The sequence below is a fragment of the Anser brachyrhynchus genome (assembly GCF_964034855.1).
Source record: "Anser brachyrhynchus genome assembly, chromosome: Z".
Lineage (NCBI taxonomy): Eukaryota > Metazoa > Chordata > Aves > Anseriformes > Anatidae > Anser > Anser brachyrhynchus.
In genome coordinates, this window is record NC_137697.1 from 56447697 (window position 1) to 56465176 (window position 17480).

A 17480-nucleotide genomic window follows, 5' to 3' on the forward strand; every position below is an offset into this window, starting at 1 on the left:
ATCAAACAGTGAAGATGATTTACTAATGTAGTCCCTACCAACAAGTATATTCCTATTTCAAAGTCTGTAACTATTCTGATTACTCAAATTACAAGACAACCAGAAATACCTAATACCACAATTGCTACAGCTTCCTTTTTAGTTCAAAACTATTTGCAAACACATAAATGATTTTTCAAAATAGATACATAAAATTATTGTTTGTTAACTTAATACAAGTATTTGCTTGTCTACTTATTTCATTTCATTGAAAACTAATCATATTCTAACCTTATCATAGTCGTCAGCTGTAAATTCTCTGTCCCTCTGGAGAATTTCATGGAGCCTTGCTTTAACACGATGCTGACAGCTGCTTAAAGAATCACTGTCACTGTCCAACAGACCATTCATGTTAGCACTTTTTACCATCTGGACAAGAATAGGAGTCAGTTCACCCTCTAAGGCCAGTAGACCCTGAAGCAAATGATATAGTTAATCAGACAAACACGAGAAAGTAACAGTATCTTAAAAACAAACGATCAAAAACCCACTCAAAATACTAATTTAAATTCAAGATTGTATCATTTGCTTATGTACAAGACTTGGCGTGGAAACAACCCTCAAAGCACTGCCTTGATATGTAGGATTACTACAATCCATGCAACAGTGATGCTGACCTGCCATACAGCAGATCACCATCATGAGCTCAAGTAATCCTGGCATCTCAGAAGTGCCAACAGTGCTCCTGTGAGGCCACAGTTGTTCAGGCATTGGGTTGCAGGGAGTGCATGGTGCCTCTCCCTCAGGCTGGAAAGCAATAGTGGCCTGACTTGTGGGGGACATGGTCAGGGTCAGGTGCTGAGTTACCAGAGGAAGGCACTATGGGAAGAGACGGAATAGTATCTGGGAAGACAAACTGGACACACACAATATCTTTGCAGAGATCCTACAAAGCCCAAACCCTGTGTGGCATGGAACAACATTCAAAGAGTATAGTTGAACTACAGGTGGATGGAGACTTCCAAAATGGAGGCGGCTAGAAACTTTTGTGACTCTTCTGGCTACTGAAGGGTTCTGGGATAAGAAAGGAAATGGAGTGATGTCTCCTCAATCCTCTGATTGAGGAGAAAGCAGGACAGACAGATAAAATAACAATCATAGAATGGTTTAGGTTGGAAGTGACCTTAAAGCTCATCTAGTTCCAACCCCTTTGACATGGACAGGGTATACCTTCCACTAGAATCAAGCTGCTCAACACCCCATCCAATCTGGCTTTGGTTGGATGGGGCATCCACTACTTCTCTCGGCAACCTGTTCCAGTGCCTGTACAACAACACATGCAGGATGGAAACAAACAGGAAAAGAAATTCTGAACACTTGCAAAGGTTTAATTTTGCAAAGATGTTAGAGATGTGGCAGAATAGCTCACATGCATGGATCTCTGCTATAGCTACAGGCCGGGAAGGCAAGGAGGAAGAACTGGGTTCTATATAAAGGAGTGGCTTGACCACTGAGAGCTTTACTTTGGAATCTGTAACAAGAAAGCTGAGATGTTATGGGTAAGGATCAAAAGATCGTGCAAGAACATGGTGGGCCTCTGCTACAGACCATCCAACTAAAAGCAGAAAATAGATGAAGCCTTCTTAAGAAAAGTGAAGAATGTCTCCTGATTGCAGGTCCTGTTTTATATTGGGGCCTCTAATCCTGGATACCTCAATGCATGGGCAATATTGCAGGTGACAGGTGTTCCAGATACTGGAGATAATTCAGGACAATTCTGTGACATAGGATACTGATGAACTATCTAGCTGAGGCATTCTCCTCAACCTGTTTCTCAGATGTATCAGCAATGTGAAAGTCAATGGTTGCTTTGGTAATAGAAACCATGATATTGTGACAGATCCTTAGAGGATAAACAATTTTATTAGAAGCCATTCAGATGAGGAGACTTAAGCTCGTTCACACAATCCCATGGAAGAGTGTCCTGAAGGGCAAAGGTGCCCAGGACAGCTGCCTCTAAGGACAACCTCCTCAAAACACAAAAGCAGTGCATTCTGACATATGGAAAGTCGTATAGAAGGTCAGCATGGATTAAAAGGGAACACACAGAAGGTGAAGAAGTTAGGGATGGGTTACCTGGGAGGAAAAAAAAAAAAAAAAAAAAGATTACTTGAGAATGAAGGAGTGGGATTAAAAACCTGGAGAGGCCATCCATCTTTGGAACTATTCAGAACTTGACTAGACACAGTCACGAGCAACCTCATTCAAGCTGATGCTGTTCTGTGTGGAGTTGGACTACAAGAACTACAGAGGCTTCTTCTAACTTAAACCACTCTAACACTCTGAATTATTATTGAAAATCATTCACCTAAGGAAGTCTTTATGTAAAGCTTGCACTGTCTGAGTTCTCTCACACAATTCAAAATCCGTATCACTGCAAGAAGGAAGTGAATCAATTATTAAGAAGTAGAAGTATTACAAATGCAAAAGGCTATTTGGAAGGAGCAGCAAAAGAGGAATTTGCCTAGAGCATGAGGAGGGGTAAAGGAACACTTTGGCAAACATTATAGATGTAGGAAGTTTTTCTAAACATTTTTCTATTACTAATTGCTTTAAATTCTTGTTTGTACTCAAAAAAACAAAAGTTCCTATTTCTTAAATCTCACCACAAAGTGTTTATTTCACACCAAAAATAATAATAAAAAATTTAATTACCTATGATACACAAAGTTGTGGTATTGCCACTACGTGTTACTTCCTCAGTAGCTATTTTGACAGGCCAAAAATTATAAAGTATCCTTGTAACAACTTTTAAAGGAATTATTTCTATTAATACCAAAAAATCACATTAGTCTATAGTTTTTACAAATTCCCATTTAAAAATTTCCAAAGTAGTTTATTATGTCCACATGTTCTGATGGTTTTCAAACCCTCTCATTTCCTCTGTAAAGTTACAAATCAGTAAGAGAAAGATGGTCTCAATGTAAATATTGCTTTTTGAACTCCAGATCTTTTGATCCAAGTCACTGAAGTGACTGAAAATTGCACTTTTTGCTCATGGAAAATGAATACATTAACTCAAATCAGTTATAATGCTTTTACTCATCACATACAAAATTTTTCAAGAAACTGACAAAATTTCAGGATAATTTCAGGAAGTAAGCACTAAACAAATAAGCAAGGTACAAACAAAAAATGTTTCTCTACTATGGAGGTGATTACTGAAAAGGACTAAAGCATATTGCTCCAGTTCTTTAATGAAACCCTGTAAGCAACTGCTCAAAGAATTCTAATGCCTGGCACGTTAATTGGAAACTTTTCCACCTATCACTAAACTATCTTTGAGAGCAAGTTTCTTTGGAAACACAGCCTCTGTGAACTATAACAACCCATAAATCTCCACCAAGTTTTAGAAGAAAAAAGTTTGAGACTATCAGCTTTTTTTTTTTTTTTTTTTTAAACTGGAAGCTCACAATTTAACATGGTACCTTTGCAAAAGCTGCTGCAGTCATCTGAACTCGTCCCTCATCAGAGGCGTAGATTTTGAGATCGTGCCGATAAGTGCTATGTAATCTAAGTAAACCACATCCAGGAAATCCAGCATAATCTCCTACCAAACAAACAGATTGCTCAAACTCTCATTTTACACTTTATTATCCTCAAAAGGGATCTATGCCAATCAACACTTTTTTTTTTTGTTTTCTTTTTACCTTGTCCACCTGGATACATACACCTGAAAGCCCTTCCAAGCTCCTCTGCTTGAACCCTGCCTGCAGGGGTCAGTTCTCCTCCCCATTTTAGAACCAGAAGCAGGGATGGCTCATTTCTTCTATTATCTAATTGTACACAAAGAGAGGAGTTTAGTAGCAAAATATATTATAATTCCTTTCTTTTTTTGTCAAATAAGCAAAAATACCGGGACTACAAAGGGCTGCAGTAAATGACCTCTTCTGTATTAGGAACCTTTAATAGTTGTCTAAAATTAAAAAAATACTGAACTAGAGGATTAAACAGGTACTTAAACAGCAAAACCTGAAGTAGTTAAATTAGACAGAAAACATAAGTGAAAAATATTAAATAATAAATCCAAAACAAATATGAAATTGAGTCAGAAAATTAGAACAAATTGGATGTTAAATAACGAGTTATTACAGTCAACGAATACAGATTGAGGACCAGAAAATTCTTAGAAACATTTTAAAGTCAGCAGTAAACGATGAGTGGGATTTCCCCAACTTTCCCCCAAAGACACCATGTTTGATGAATCACTAAACCTTCTTAACCCCTACTTTTCTGTCACAGAAAAGCAATGTTGGAATACAAATTTACCTCATAAGTCTGTGTGCAATTCAGTAGATTAAGAGACTGGTAAGTAATTACCATCAATACAAACATCCATTTAAATCAACATATTGGTTCTTAACATCAAGACATATTATACCACTTGTCCTTTACTATGTAAATACACATGATATTAAGTTAACATTCATAGAAGTAATACTACACCTTCCTCTTCACTGGAAGTCTTTGGGCAACCATGAGGAAGATATGTTAATTGAACTTTGCGATTTATGCCTGAAAAATGCCCATACCTGAAGAAGGAACAAGAAGTGAGAGAGGAAAATGAAGAGTAAAAAAAAACACAACATTTTAAGTGTTTTCATGTACAAATCTAAACCTACTATGCTCCTGTAAACAGGATATCATAAAACTACACTGGTCTTTGATTTAAGTGTTTGACCACCTTTTAGCAAAGCAGTCTTAAAACAAACCGTATTCAACAAGCATGGAACGACTACAGAAATATCAAGCATTCTGGGATGAAACATTTACAAATATTATTATACAATACTTGTTCTCACCACATTGAACATAAAACTGAAAAAAAAAAAAACCACTGCCTATGCATTTGCAGGTTGCATGAATAGTTTATCTGTTTAATTGTTTTTCAGATTCATAACTACATGGGCTACCAGTATCTAGAATGTGATCTGGCAGTGCAGATGGCCACTGCTTTACTAGCCAAGGAAGTTCTCAAACAGAACTCAGTATCTTCATAAATTTCAAGAACAATTGTATTTGTCCCAATTTCTAAAAATTATCTGCTACCATTTAGAGTTCTGAGATCCCAACTCTATCAATCCTTGAAGACTTTTCCTCTTCTATTAAATATTTCAGACTTCATATACAAAATCATATTTGGAATCCTCCAAATTTGTTGTAAGTAGACAGTATACACAGTAAAAGCCTGCTACAGGCTCCAGACTTCATGCACTGCCAAGAGGCAGACCCTATACCCAGGTACCTATGCAAAAAAAAATAAAATTTGAGAGCAAAGAAACTAGTCCTTTCATGTAGGTAGTATACTGAGACACTAGGAAGATAGATAAACTGATTGTTTAAACAACAAATTCCATTAAAAATATACGGGGAAAACAGGAGCTCTGGTCTCCTTCAAGATGTCCTAATGCATGACATTCTTTCTTGCCCTTTCATGACAACCCAAGTGCTTCAATTAATATATCATTATGTATTTGATAACCACTAAAAATGAAGCAGTAACTGTGAAACAGGACTAACAGCAACACACATAGCATCTTGCTATACAGCCTGCAAATTAGACACTTACATTTCTAACACAGTCTTCAGCTGTTCAAGCTTTGCTTTACTTTCTTCAATTTCCGAATCATTGTTTTGCCCAAGTTCTACAAGGAGTTGCCTGGCTATGTCAAGCACTTCCTAAAGAAAGCAAATAAAGAACTAACTTAAAATAATATTCTAGTTATAAAACACCAAAGCAAGAAAATAAAGACATACTTGCCTGCAACTGTTTTGGTTTTTTCAGTTTTAGTTTTCCAGATTTATATCCATCACATTTTTCAAAGAGATCAAAAAATCTTTAGGAGAAAGAACATTGATTAAAAAACACATTTAATAAGTTAAAATATTACTTGAACAAGTGGCTTTTAAACTTAAAGCAGCCTGAAATTAACAACTTTATTTGAAAAGCATGTTAAAAATCTGAAGTCCAGAGCTCAAGCCAACCTTTATTCAAAACCCATTTCTCAAGAATATCTTCAACATATTAGAGAAAGTTGAGTACAAAAAACATTTTCTTATTCACTTACTAATTGATAAGAAAGGGAATAAATTCTATATATCAAATGGCATAATATTTGAATATACAGCTATGTGTATTCTTAGCCTTCAAGAATAATCCTCAACAGAAGTAGAAAATATAAAAAAATGAGCAGTAATACACCTTTACTGCAAGTTTCTGTGAACACGTGACTCTAGTCCCAACACAAATAAGTATGTTTTATTGAAACTGCACCTATTTCTAGACACTTTATGAATGCTAATTTAAAGATAGTATCAACCAGAAATAAACACTAATAAAACTTTGACAAAAGACAAAAAGGTGGTGGAGTAAGTTAACAGTTGACACGAGAACAGTAAGATAAAGAGAAAGCCAGAAGTCATAGTCAAATGGTGAAACAGAAATATTCTCTTCTGATTATGAATAAAGACATTTATAGAGATAAATGCATGTTCATTAAAATCACACAGGGCTGTTTACAAGGCACAGAATGTGATGAAGGAAGTCTGCACAATTCATTTGGCAGTCTTATTAGAAAGAGATGCATGATTGTTAATTAGCTGGAAAGACATCAGTTACATTAAAAGAGAAAAAAATGAACAAAAAATAACTCCTGATGTAATTTCTGCTTAAATTCATTGCTTGCACATCCCCAAGAAATGAGCTTTACTCTAAATTCAAACTATTTTTTTAAATCAAAATTCAACTTACTTCTGATGTTTTACTTCCATTTTCATTTTTTGTTTTGGTGTTCGGTCCCCATGACGTATTACAGCAATAACACATCTAAGCTCCATCCTAAAATTTTAAAGGAGTTATATTTCACAATTCTATATGTGAGTAGTTTTTATTTATTATTAAAACCACCAAGAATCAAACAAAATTGTCATTATCTGGCACAACTACAGGAGTGACAGAAGGATATGCAAGAATATAAGGTTAACTGAAAATGACGTGAAGTATAAAATTTAAATATTGATTTTAAGACTTGAGTAACCACTTGGGTAATATTTATTTTAAGTAGTTTTTAAAATGATTTTGAGGTTCATTAAATGAGAGAGCATGTTTATTAGAAGCGCATATTAAGTTGGTGCTGGAACAAGGATTAGCAGTGAAGGAGGCTATGCACAGAAAACACTACACTTGAAAATCTGCTGTTCTATACTCAGCTTGACTAAGGATCAGAAACTCTGATTGCTGGCATAGAAATTGTGATTTCTTCCTTGTTTTCATCACACAAAACAAGCGTTCATAGGCCAAAGTGGGAAAACCTTGTGAAGAGAAAAAAATTCACACAAAAGTTACATTAGGGTTGTACACAATTCAGGCATAGCTACTATTCTCTTACATTGTTCCAGAGGTGGTTGGCACAATAGGGATGTCTTCTGCTTCCAAAGGAATTGACCATGGTATCTGAAACTGGGGAGCAAGTTCTCTCATTATGATATTTCTAAAAAGGGTTTAAAAAGAAAACAACACTAAGTTTAAAAAAAAGCTTGTAAATGTAGCAAACAAGATCCAAAACAAATATATTTATGTGCACGTACTTTTCTAGATGTGATTCTAGAGTATTATTGACCTTAAGTCTCTAAATACATATTTTTCTTTTAATTTTATTAAAAAAAAAAAAAAACAACAATTTAAAGCTACTATAACTGCTATAGAGACAACACTAGCCTAACAGCCCAGGATACATAAGGAACTTCAGTCTTTGAACTCCAGTTCCTACAAGAATTCCTTGGATATGACTTGGTCTGGTTCATTTAAATATTCAGATATCTGGCTATTATCTAAATAAAAGTCCCTGAAAATCAGAAAGCCATTCTAACCCAAGAGTTAGTAGTAGCTTTAGTGGTAATTTCATTTCTCAAAAATTTCATTGGTAAGCCTGGAAAAACCTATAAAGGTCATAACTACAAAATGGTAACACTGCATATAGAAGGTTATTCGATCTTGATAATGTTCTATTGCCCAAGTATTTCGACAAAATATAGTGAACCTCAAACTGATATCTACATTAAAAAGCAGTAACATCAAAAGAAAAAGTGCACCTTGAATTAGCACAATCCCAGATTTCATTTCTAAAAAGCGAGGAAAAAGAGTCTGCCATTTACTTCTCACTGTATCGTATTACAACTCCCTGCATGCACAAGGAAAAAACTCTAAGATAACTTTTTTTTTTTTCAGAGAATTCAACATCTACAGCAACTTGAAATTGTTACACCTTCTTTTGCTCCCAGTGCAACAGATAAATGCTTCTCTACTTGAAAAAAATCTCAAATACCTTTAGAACTTTAATGCTGCTTTTGAAGTACTTAGCTTCCAGTGTTTGCAAAACACTCAGACTCAGGTGTTTTGGATGATTTTACAAATAAGGAATTAATTTAGGGCTTATTTAGAGATTTATTAAATATGTTACTTATTTAATTTAACATTTAATTTTAAGTAATTATTTAGGAATAAGGAGTAAGTAGTACATAGGCTATAGTTACATACAATAGGCAGAACTCCTGAAGTAAATCAATAAACTCTTACCCCAGTATCTTAGCACAATCATCATAGTATTTCATGGAGTTTTTCACAAAACTGAAGCCATTCACATCACAGACATATGACTGTCCATTAGCACGCAGCAAATCAAAGCCACAAACTGTTTGCTGTTTTTAAGAAAAAGAGTTCGAGTTATTGATCATCTTCCTTAGGTTTTCTTATTCTAAATACATTTTAACATGTTATTCACCTAGAAGCATGACAAAAATAACAGATTTGATTTTTCATATCTTTTGCCAGTTCCATGTTAGGTTCACTCATGATATGCAAACATCTTCCTACTTATTAACTTTATACCCTCAACTTGACTTTAGCCTTCCTACATATCCTTAGCAAAATCAGTATTGTCAAGTTCACTTATGCACTATATTAACTTTCAAAACCTACAGCTTAAATAACAATGGCAAATTCCCCTTCTGACTGTGGACTTTCCTGCTACACACTGTTTTTATGGATGGCACACAAGAAATGATAAAGCATCAATGAAAATATTATTGTCCAAATTTGAATTTGACAGGATAGTTTTGATACAGACACAGTACTGACACTGTTAGCATAGGACCCTGAACGATATTTCAACAGAGCTCAAAGCCCTTTTGCAAGGTGACAGCTGTTCACACCCTCCAGAGTACTATCATAGTTACAAGTTATGACAAAGACTGAAAGACAACCTTTCTATAAGAAGGGTGAAGGGAGAGTAAGAGACTGAATGATGTTTTAACAAAAGAAACTTAAAATTACTCAAAAATAGAGAATATCAAACACTTAAAATAAAGAAACACTATGTCAATGCCAAATTAGCATTTATTTGGACCCAGTGTAAACAATAGGTAAATAAGAGTTACAAAAACTTTACTAGTGAAGTTGTATTTCCCTAACTAGAAACCATTAACCAAATGTGGGAACATATTATGCATAGAACAGATACATTGTGAACTAGCAACGCACAAGAGTAACATGTGAGGAAATATACACAAAGCTCATGCAACATAAGTAGCCCTCCAAACTTGTTAATGCATTAAAAGAAGAATTCTTATACACAAAAAAGCGTGAATGTGGAAGTTCAACTTCTCACCTTCTGCACAAAGCCTACAATATACCCTATTATGGATGCAGAGCATACAATATCACCACTGACTCTACACATTTAAAGTCTACACAAGTTTCAAGTAGTAAACAATTAATTAGCACTAAATGTTTGATCAGATAGGAAAGTAATCAGCTTACCTTGAAGGCAAGGCATACTTTCCAAGCAATTAACTTCTCTCTTGCATTCAGGATGACTGGATACCTTACTTCTTTTCCTTCACTGTCTCGTTCTACCTTGCCATCCAGAGCTGGAGATTTCCGGGCTTCAGCGTGAGCGTAGTCTGGACCTACTGTGTACACCTTTATTGAAAAACAGGAACTCTTGATTTATTGTAATTTAGTTACACTAAGTGTATCCATGCATCTTGCTAAATTTATCTCAAATGTGATAATCACTGCAATCACACTGTTGCTGCTTGAGTAGGGGGTTAGACCAGATGACCTTCAGAGGTCCCTTCCAACCTCAGCCATTCTGTGATTCTGTGAAGATACTAGCAGCTGTCATCACTAATTTTGCTCTGAAGTACCTTCCTCAATGGCACAGCATTCAGTGAGCATCTGTTATTTACTGACCTCCTAGGATGAAGCTGAAGCACAAATGAAGAAAATAAATCATAACATTTAAAGGATAAAAATGAATTCCTTAATTATGGCAACACAGAGGCAAAGAAGAACATTTTCATCTCCAAAACACCTGCAGAACTTGGACAGCAGATTAATTCAAGAATGATTTGAGTTTGGTTGATTGTGGAAACCTGACTGCAGGACTAAGTGATTCTCGTTATTAAAAAATATTCTCATATTTTAGGCAAGACTGAACAAAGCAATATTCTTCCCAGTTTTAACATTACAAGACAGGGGCTTTAGAGAATGAGTGTGCTAACTACCGTTTCAATTTTAATGCTCACTGCAAGCAAGTACTGGGTCCTGTACTAGAAGAGACTTAACAGCTCTCAGTAAATGGGACACTGTCACTTGACTTGAAAACAAGACCGAGTACTTTTTTTTTTTGGTCAAAACTTTTGATAGCAAATACTGCCGAGCATTATAACTGTTTTTGAACAGAACTGAAGAAAGCTGTCATAAGAACTTTCATACTATCTTGACACCTTCTTAGTTCTTATGAAATAGAATAACGCCTGGTTTAATCAAAGAAACTGCACTAGCTGTGACTCTCCTCTTGCATGAAGGTTAGAAGTCTACACTGACATACCTGTTCCATACCTGTAGCTTCAATGATTTGGGATTGTAAAGTGATATTGAAAGTATGCTAGACATGGCTAGTCTCTAGTGGGTTTTTGCTTCTCTTTAAATTTAAGGGGGCATCTGCAGGCTTCCTTAGATAGCTTTCAGATGCAGTTGTGCAGGACACCATTTGAAAAAAAGAAGATAACAAATATGTCTTAGATAGCTATTCTAAGACATGGCTTATTATCAACATACTCTACGACCTGAATGTGCATCTCCTGTGTGAATGATGAATGTAATACTTCAGCTACTAGAAAGCTGAGATTAGAATACAGACGACAGAAATGTCAGATATAAGGTCAATTCAGGTAAGTGGCTGAGTTGGGTAAAACTGCCTAATATAAGGTTGACATTCTTGTTAGTTGAAGAAAATCCATTATTTATACGGAGCATTTAAGTCCACGGATGCTGTTTGATATCTACAGTACAATAATAGTCAACACTCCCCACCCCTCAAGTCATACGTGTCCCTTCAGGTTGCTATAAACTCTTCTTTTTAAAAACGCGTTGCAGAAGTCTCTTACACAGAATTCTGTAAACTCAGATTAACCTCCTGCAAAGTGTTACACCATATGAAGAATATAGCTTATGAAAGTAGAAAAGCTTAAAAAAAAGAATTGGGGGAATTTGCTTAAGAACATAAAAACAACATTCTCCTCATGTATCTCCAAGTGGAAGAAGTTGACTGCAATTGATAAAAAGGCCTTTTTGGCCTAAGACTGAATTAGATCTTACACTCTGACTTCCACTTTTTGTCTAAATACGTTGATCTCATGCATATGAGAAAGTTTTTGTTTTATTTGTTCAGTGATGGTCTTAAAATAGCCTGAATTAACACAAAGCAAGCAATCTCCATAGATCTCCAATCTCTATAGATAACATTTATTCTGTTACTGCTTTCTATTAAATCACTCTTTTATGGTGCCTAATCTTAGTATCTGTTAAGAAAATAAATGAACAAAAGAGTAAAAATAATTACAGGTGAGATCAATGTATTACTTTTCCAACTTTATATAATTTTAGTAAGTTACTTTTGTTTATGAATTAGAGGATTTTCTTATTCGGTAAAAACATATTTCAGCTACAAATTTAGTATTATTTTAAAATATTCAGACAAAAAATCTAGGTAACATCTATTGGTTTACACAGGGAAGTACATACTGTTCTAACATTAACACAAAAAGCAAAGACAATGTGCCAGGTGATAAGCTTCCTGCACTTGATTCTAACAACGTATGCTAAACTTCTTTATATCACAACTATCGTGTTTAGCTAGAAAAAAATTACATTCTTTTCTTATGAACTGTATTAACATTTTATTAAAATTAATCCTCAACACAATGATACACTTTCATCTTTAAAACTGACAAAATCTTGAAGCACTTGATTGTTCTAAATATAAATCAGAACACGCAGTTGTCATACCTTCACATCAGTGCCATCTGTAGGCATAAATTCCTCATAAATATAGGAGCCTGTTTTTCTCACACTGCTTTCAGGGGAATAAACACTGCTTCGGCTGCCAATCTGAAATGAACATTTTTCTATTAATAAACTCATAGGCTACTACTTGAGAAACTGTAAAAATCCTTAAAATACCATACCTCTACTAAGAAAACATTTCCTGTACCAAACAAAGAAAGTAGATTTTGATCATTCCCAAATGCACTGACAGTGTATACTTTTATCTTTAAGAATTGGCACTTGCTGACCATCTACTGAAAGGAACATTCATTCTTTAAGTTTTCCTGAAATGTACTTCTCTGACCTGCCTTATTGCACTATTCTTATGCAGGCAGGTCACGACAAAACAAGTCTAGAGACCAGGAGAGAACTACTCTGCAATTCTGTTGGACATCTACAGCTTAAAAAAGAACAACAAAAGGGGGGGGTGGGGGAGGGGGAGGGTCTATATTTTTGCTTTCATGTTCCACATGAATTAAGTTTGTCTTTTATAAAGTCATTAAAACACAACTAAGCATAGAGTCACTTAGCAAGATGGAATTTCTGTAGTCTTAGCATACTATCCTCACCTTTCGAAAAAGCCTTTGGCTTCCACCCCCAGCAGATGTTGGATAATAAATGTAAACATTGTGGTCCTCAGCACTAACTGGCTTTTCTACAAAAGGCTTTTGGAAAATTTCCCCATTCACTTCCACATGATCTTCTCCTTCAATCAAGTTGCATTCTGAAGAAACAATGCAAACAACAGATGTAATAATATTTTCATGGAACTAAATTATTAGAGATTTAGAGGTTGAAATAAAAAGACTACCATGAATCTTTGGTTCACTGATTTGTTATTGATGAACAAAGAATTGATCATCATTTGTTGAATGTCTGCTGTACCAAATCTATATTGTGTTACATTAATAATATGTCCAGGCTTTCTGTAGATTTCTACATCGGACAGGAAATGGTCTCCTACAGAAATTGAATGTGACGTATTTTTTGAAAATGTTTTTAAGACAGGGAGTAGGGCTATATGTTGGGCTTACATAGCAAAGTTTTGGTAGCAAGGTGAGGCTGTGGGGGTGACCTCTGCAAGAAGAGCCCAACAGCTGGCTCATGTTAGATCAGCACCAGCTCCAGCCAGCTCCAAAAGGGACCTGCCACTGGCCAGAGCTGCATCAACAAGTAACACTGGTTGCACCTCTGTGAAAGCTGATTTAAGGAAGAAAAACTGCTGTGCGACAGCAGCTGGGAAAGAGGAGTGAGAAAACGTGAGAGAACCAGCCCTGCAGACCCTAAGGTCAGTGCAGAAGGAGGGCAAGAGGTGTTTCAGGCACAGAGCAGAAGTTCCCCTGTGGCCTGTGGAGGAAGAGGATGGAGCTGGGTGGAGCAGGCTGTCCCCCTGCAGCCCATGGGTCCCACATGGAGCAGATCTCCACGCTGCAGGCCCCCCCGTGGAGGAGCCCCCGGTGGAGCAGGTGGACATGGCCTGGAGGAGGCTGCGGCCCATGGAGAGCCCCCGGTGTAGCAGGTGGATATGGCCTGGAGGAGGCTGCGGCCCATGGAGAGCCCCCGCAGGAGCAGGCCCCAGGCCGGAGCTGCAGCCCGTGGACAGGAGCCCACGCAGGAGCAGGGGGCCTGGGGGGAGCTGCCGCCCACCCGTGGGGGACCCGTGCTGGAGCAGTTTGCTCCTGGGGGATGGATGGACCCCGTGGTACAGAGCCATGTGGGAGCAGCTCTTGAAGAGCTGCTGCCGGTGGGCAGCCCCTACAGGCTCAGTTTGGGAAGGACGGCATCCCGTGGGAGGGACCCCACGTGGAGCAGGCGCAGGGAGTGACCATGAAGGAGCAGCGGAGACGAAGTGCTGTAGACTGACTGCAGCCCCCAGTCCCCTGTGCCACCTGGGGGGAGGAGGTAGAAGAGAGCGGATGGGAAGAAGGTGTTTTTGGTTTGCTTTTAGTTCTCAGCGCTCTGGCCTGCTCGTGATAGGCAATAAATTGTATTAATCTCCATGTCCAGAGTTTGTTTTGCCTGTGCCTGTATTTGACGAGTGATCTCCCCATCCTTATGTCAAATCATGAGCCTTTTTTACATCATATTTTCTCCACCTATTCTTACAAGGAGGAGTGAGAGAACAGCATGGTGGATCTTGGCTGCACATCAGCATGAAAACACAACATGCTGTTTGTCTCTTTCTGCAGTGACCTTCTTTGAAACATCAGAGGTAGGGTAGTTGGACAGTGAACGCTGTGTGGTATCAAATGCAATACTACTTTTAATAGGCTAAGAATTGGCTCAGTGTCTGACTGAAGCACCTTTCACAGATGACAGATCTCTGGAACGAGGGTTTGGGAATCCTTCCACTACTGGTTGTCTGCATGCAGCAGCCTTGACTATTGCAGCACAAGTCCTTTTCCCCCACGATTAAGGAGAGATTTTTCACCAAAATTTCTCTACCCCTTAAAAGTTACACCATGGGAATGCCTCAATTATCTCTACTGTTTATTTGTTAAGTTTATGTCTTGACCTGTCATTGTAATCTCTATTTTTGCTGAAAGTTTTCCTTTTAGGAGAAAAAGCTCTTACATATGTTTTCAAGTGCAGAAAAAAAATTTAATTGCAATTGATATTCTGAGCAGATTATCTGCAGATCTGTCTGGACTACATCCCTTTTATATGGTTGCTAGTACTTTGTATGGATTCATCAAAGGAAATTCCTGACTCAGCATTCTGATCTCCTTCTACGATAAGGGATCTCCTTCTGTGATAAGGTGACCTGCTTGGTAGATGAATGGAAGGCAGGAGATGTAATCTTTCTAGATTTCATCCCTCACAGCATCCTTCTGGACAAGTCGTTCACATGATGCTGGCTGATGAACTGGTTCAGTGGTAGAGCTCAGCAGGTTGTGGTGAATGGAGGTACACCTGGCTGACTGCAGGTCACCAGAGGTGTTCTCTATGGCTCAGTTTTAGGGCCTGTCCTATTTAACATTTTTATCAATGACACAGATGCAGGAGTAGAACGTATCCTCAGCAAGTTTTCTGATGACATGAAACTAGGAGATTCTGTTGAGTCCCTGGAGAGATGGGAGGCCTTGCAGAGGGATCTACATAGATGGGAGCTCTGCATGATTAGCAAAGGCATGAGGTTCAACAAAGGAACATGCCGGGTTACACACAGGTACAGACTGGGCGACGAGTGGCTGGAGAGCAGCTCAGCAGAAAGGAACTTGGGGGTGCTTGTAATGACAGGCTTAACATGGACCAGCAGCATGCTCTGGCAGCCAAGAGAGAAAACTGCATTGTGGGGTGTATTAAACACAGCATTGCCAGCAGGCTGAAAGAGGTGATGCTCCCGCTACATTTAGCATTGGTGCAGCCTCACCTTGAGTACTCTGCACGGTTCTGGACTCCAAAATATGAAAAGGATGTTAAGATCTTTGAAATCAACCAGAGGAGGGCAACAAAGCTGGTAAAAGGTCTGGAAGGCACGTCCAATGAGAAGAGGCTAAGGACACTTGGGTTGTCTAGTCTGGAGAAAAGGAGGCCAAGAGGTGACCTCACGGCTCTCTGCAACTTCCTGAGGAAGGGAAGTGGAGAGGAAGGTGTTGGGCACTGCTGCCTGGGAACCAAAGACAGGAGCATGGGAACAGCACAAAACTGAGCCAGGTGGTTCAGACTGGACATTATGAAAAATATATTTACTGTGAGGGTGGTCAAACACTGAAACAGGCTTTCTAGAGAGGTGGTTGATGCCCCATGTCTGTCAGTGTTCAAGAGGCATTTGGATAAGGCTGTCAATAAAATGCTTTAGCATTTGGTTAGCCTTGAAGTGGTCAGGCAGTTGGCTAGATGATCTGTTTTACTAATGAGAAGATTCAACAGCCTGAGTTGCTTCTGCCAGCATTACTTTCCTGAAAACTGAAATTACTGCTCATTGTAGTAATATAAGTTCACAAATGCTGCTCTCCTTGGTGACATATTTGTATCTCAGTGTGAGTTTGAAGACCCTCACATTCTAGTTGGTCTATATAGGCTCTAAGAGGATTGTGAGCCCAGAATTCAGAGCCGTGCTTTTCAGATGCATACTTGTATTGGTTTTGGCAGGGATGGAGCTAATATTCTTCATGGAAGCTCATATGAGGCTACGTTTTAGATTTGTGATCAAAATCAAAACAATGTTGCTAAGACATGTATGTTTGAGATACAGCTGAACAGTGCTTGCACAGTGTTAAGGCTTTTTTGGCATCTCACGCTACCCTGTCAGCAAGTAGGAGTTAACCCACAACAAACTTTAACTAAATACCAGATGAGAAACCAACCTCTGAGCCAATGAATTAATTCTCTAGGAAGTGAAATTCATCTTTCTGCTATGTATCTACTGCTCTCCAGTGGAAACAGAGACATCAGTGGTTAATATATTTGTCATAATTTTTTTACCTTGTGGATTGTTTGGATCACGGTTCAGAACTGCATAACGAGGAAGCAAAATGCCTTCAGCTTTAAGAATACCATACACTTCCCTCCTAGAAGAAAAGAACAAAAGTTCCATAGTATGACAGCAAATCCTGACAGGATTTGTATTTTACAGTCCATGAGTAAGGAAGGAGGAAAATATATAATTTTTTTTTTCCTACAAAAACCACATGTAAGATTACACATATTATTATACAGTAATATGCATATTCTCTACTTATGAATATAATACTTTAAGGCTCACTGACACAGTGGTACCTTTGCAGTGACTGCATCAGTATCAACAAAAGTGTCATTTGCTATACCAATTCTGTCCTCTCCTCTCAGGTAGGGTAAAAGCAATTTGGGCAGAACAATTCTCTTGTTAAATGATTTTAACAGTGAAGAAGGACTGCAAAAGTTTATACATGACAGCAACTAAAGGAATCCAAAATAGCAAGTCTGCTCACTGTTCAGAGGCTCCGATGCTTATGTATTTTGTTCATTATTGTTAATATTTGCTATACATGATTGCAGTCACAAAAAAAAAATAATTGCTTTGAATGACCACATGATCTTTGGATACCAACAACTCCCAGAAGTTTCC

The 17480-nt window shown here is 37.7% G+C and overlaps 1 protein-coding gene across 18 annotated transcripts in view; it reads right to left on the reverse strand.

The window, feature by feature from the left end:
* The window catches only part of PPIP5K2 (diphosphoinositol pentakisphosphate kinase 2), a 52444-nt gene that overhangs the window by 22285 nt on the left and 12679 nt on the right, over positions 1–17480 (reverse strand). For 16 of the 18 annotated variants that reach the window (XR_013943099.1, XR_013943100.1, XM_080572767.1 and 13 more), the window contains 13 exons: positions 16859–16944; positions 13000–13154; positions 12392–12493; positions 9857–10018; positions 8615–8736; positions 7428–7529; positions 6791–6877; positions 5801–5876; positions 5609–5718; positions 4486–4571; positions 3690–3815; positions 3468–3589; positions 271–453 (listed from right to left, as the gene is read on the reverse strand). Coding sequence is in view for 16 of the 18 variants with exons in the window: in XM_080572767.1 (XP_080428893.1) it covers positions 271–453; positions 3468–3589; positions 3690–3815; positions 4486–4571; positions 5609–5718; positions 5801–5876; positions 6791–6877; positions 7428–7529; positions 8615–8736; positions 9857–10018; positions 12392–12493; positions 13000–13154; positions 16859–16944 (1519 nt within the window). In the remaining 2 variants the exon portion in view is untranslated. Of the gene's footprint in view, positions 1–270; positions 454–3467; positions 3590–3689; positions 3816–4485; positions 4572–5608; positions 5719–5796; positions 5877–6790; positions 6878–7427; positions 7530–8614; positions 8737–9856; positions 10019–12391; positions 12494–12999; positions 13155–16858; positions 16945–17480 lie in introns of all 18 variants that reach the window. The other 2 variants (XM_080572770.1, XM_080572768.1) reach the window with 1 other exon arrangement.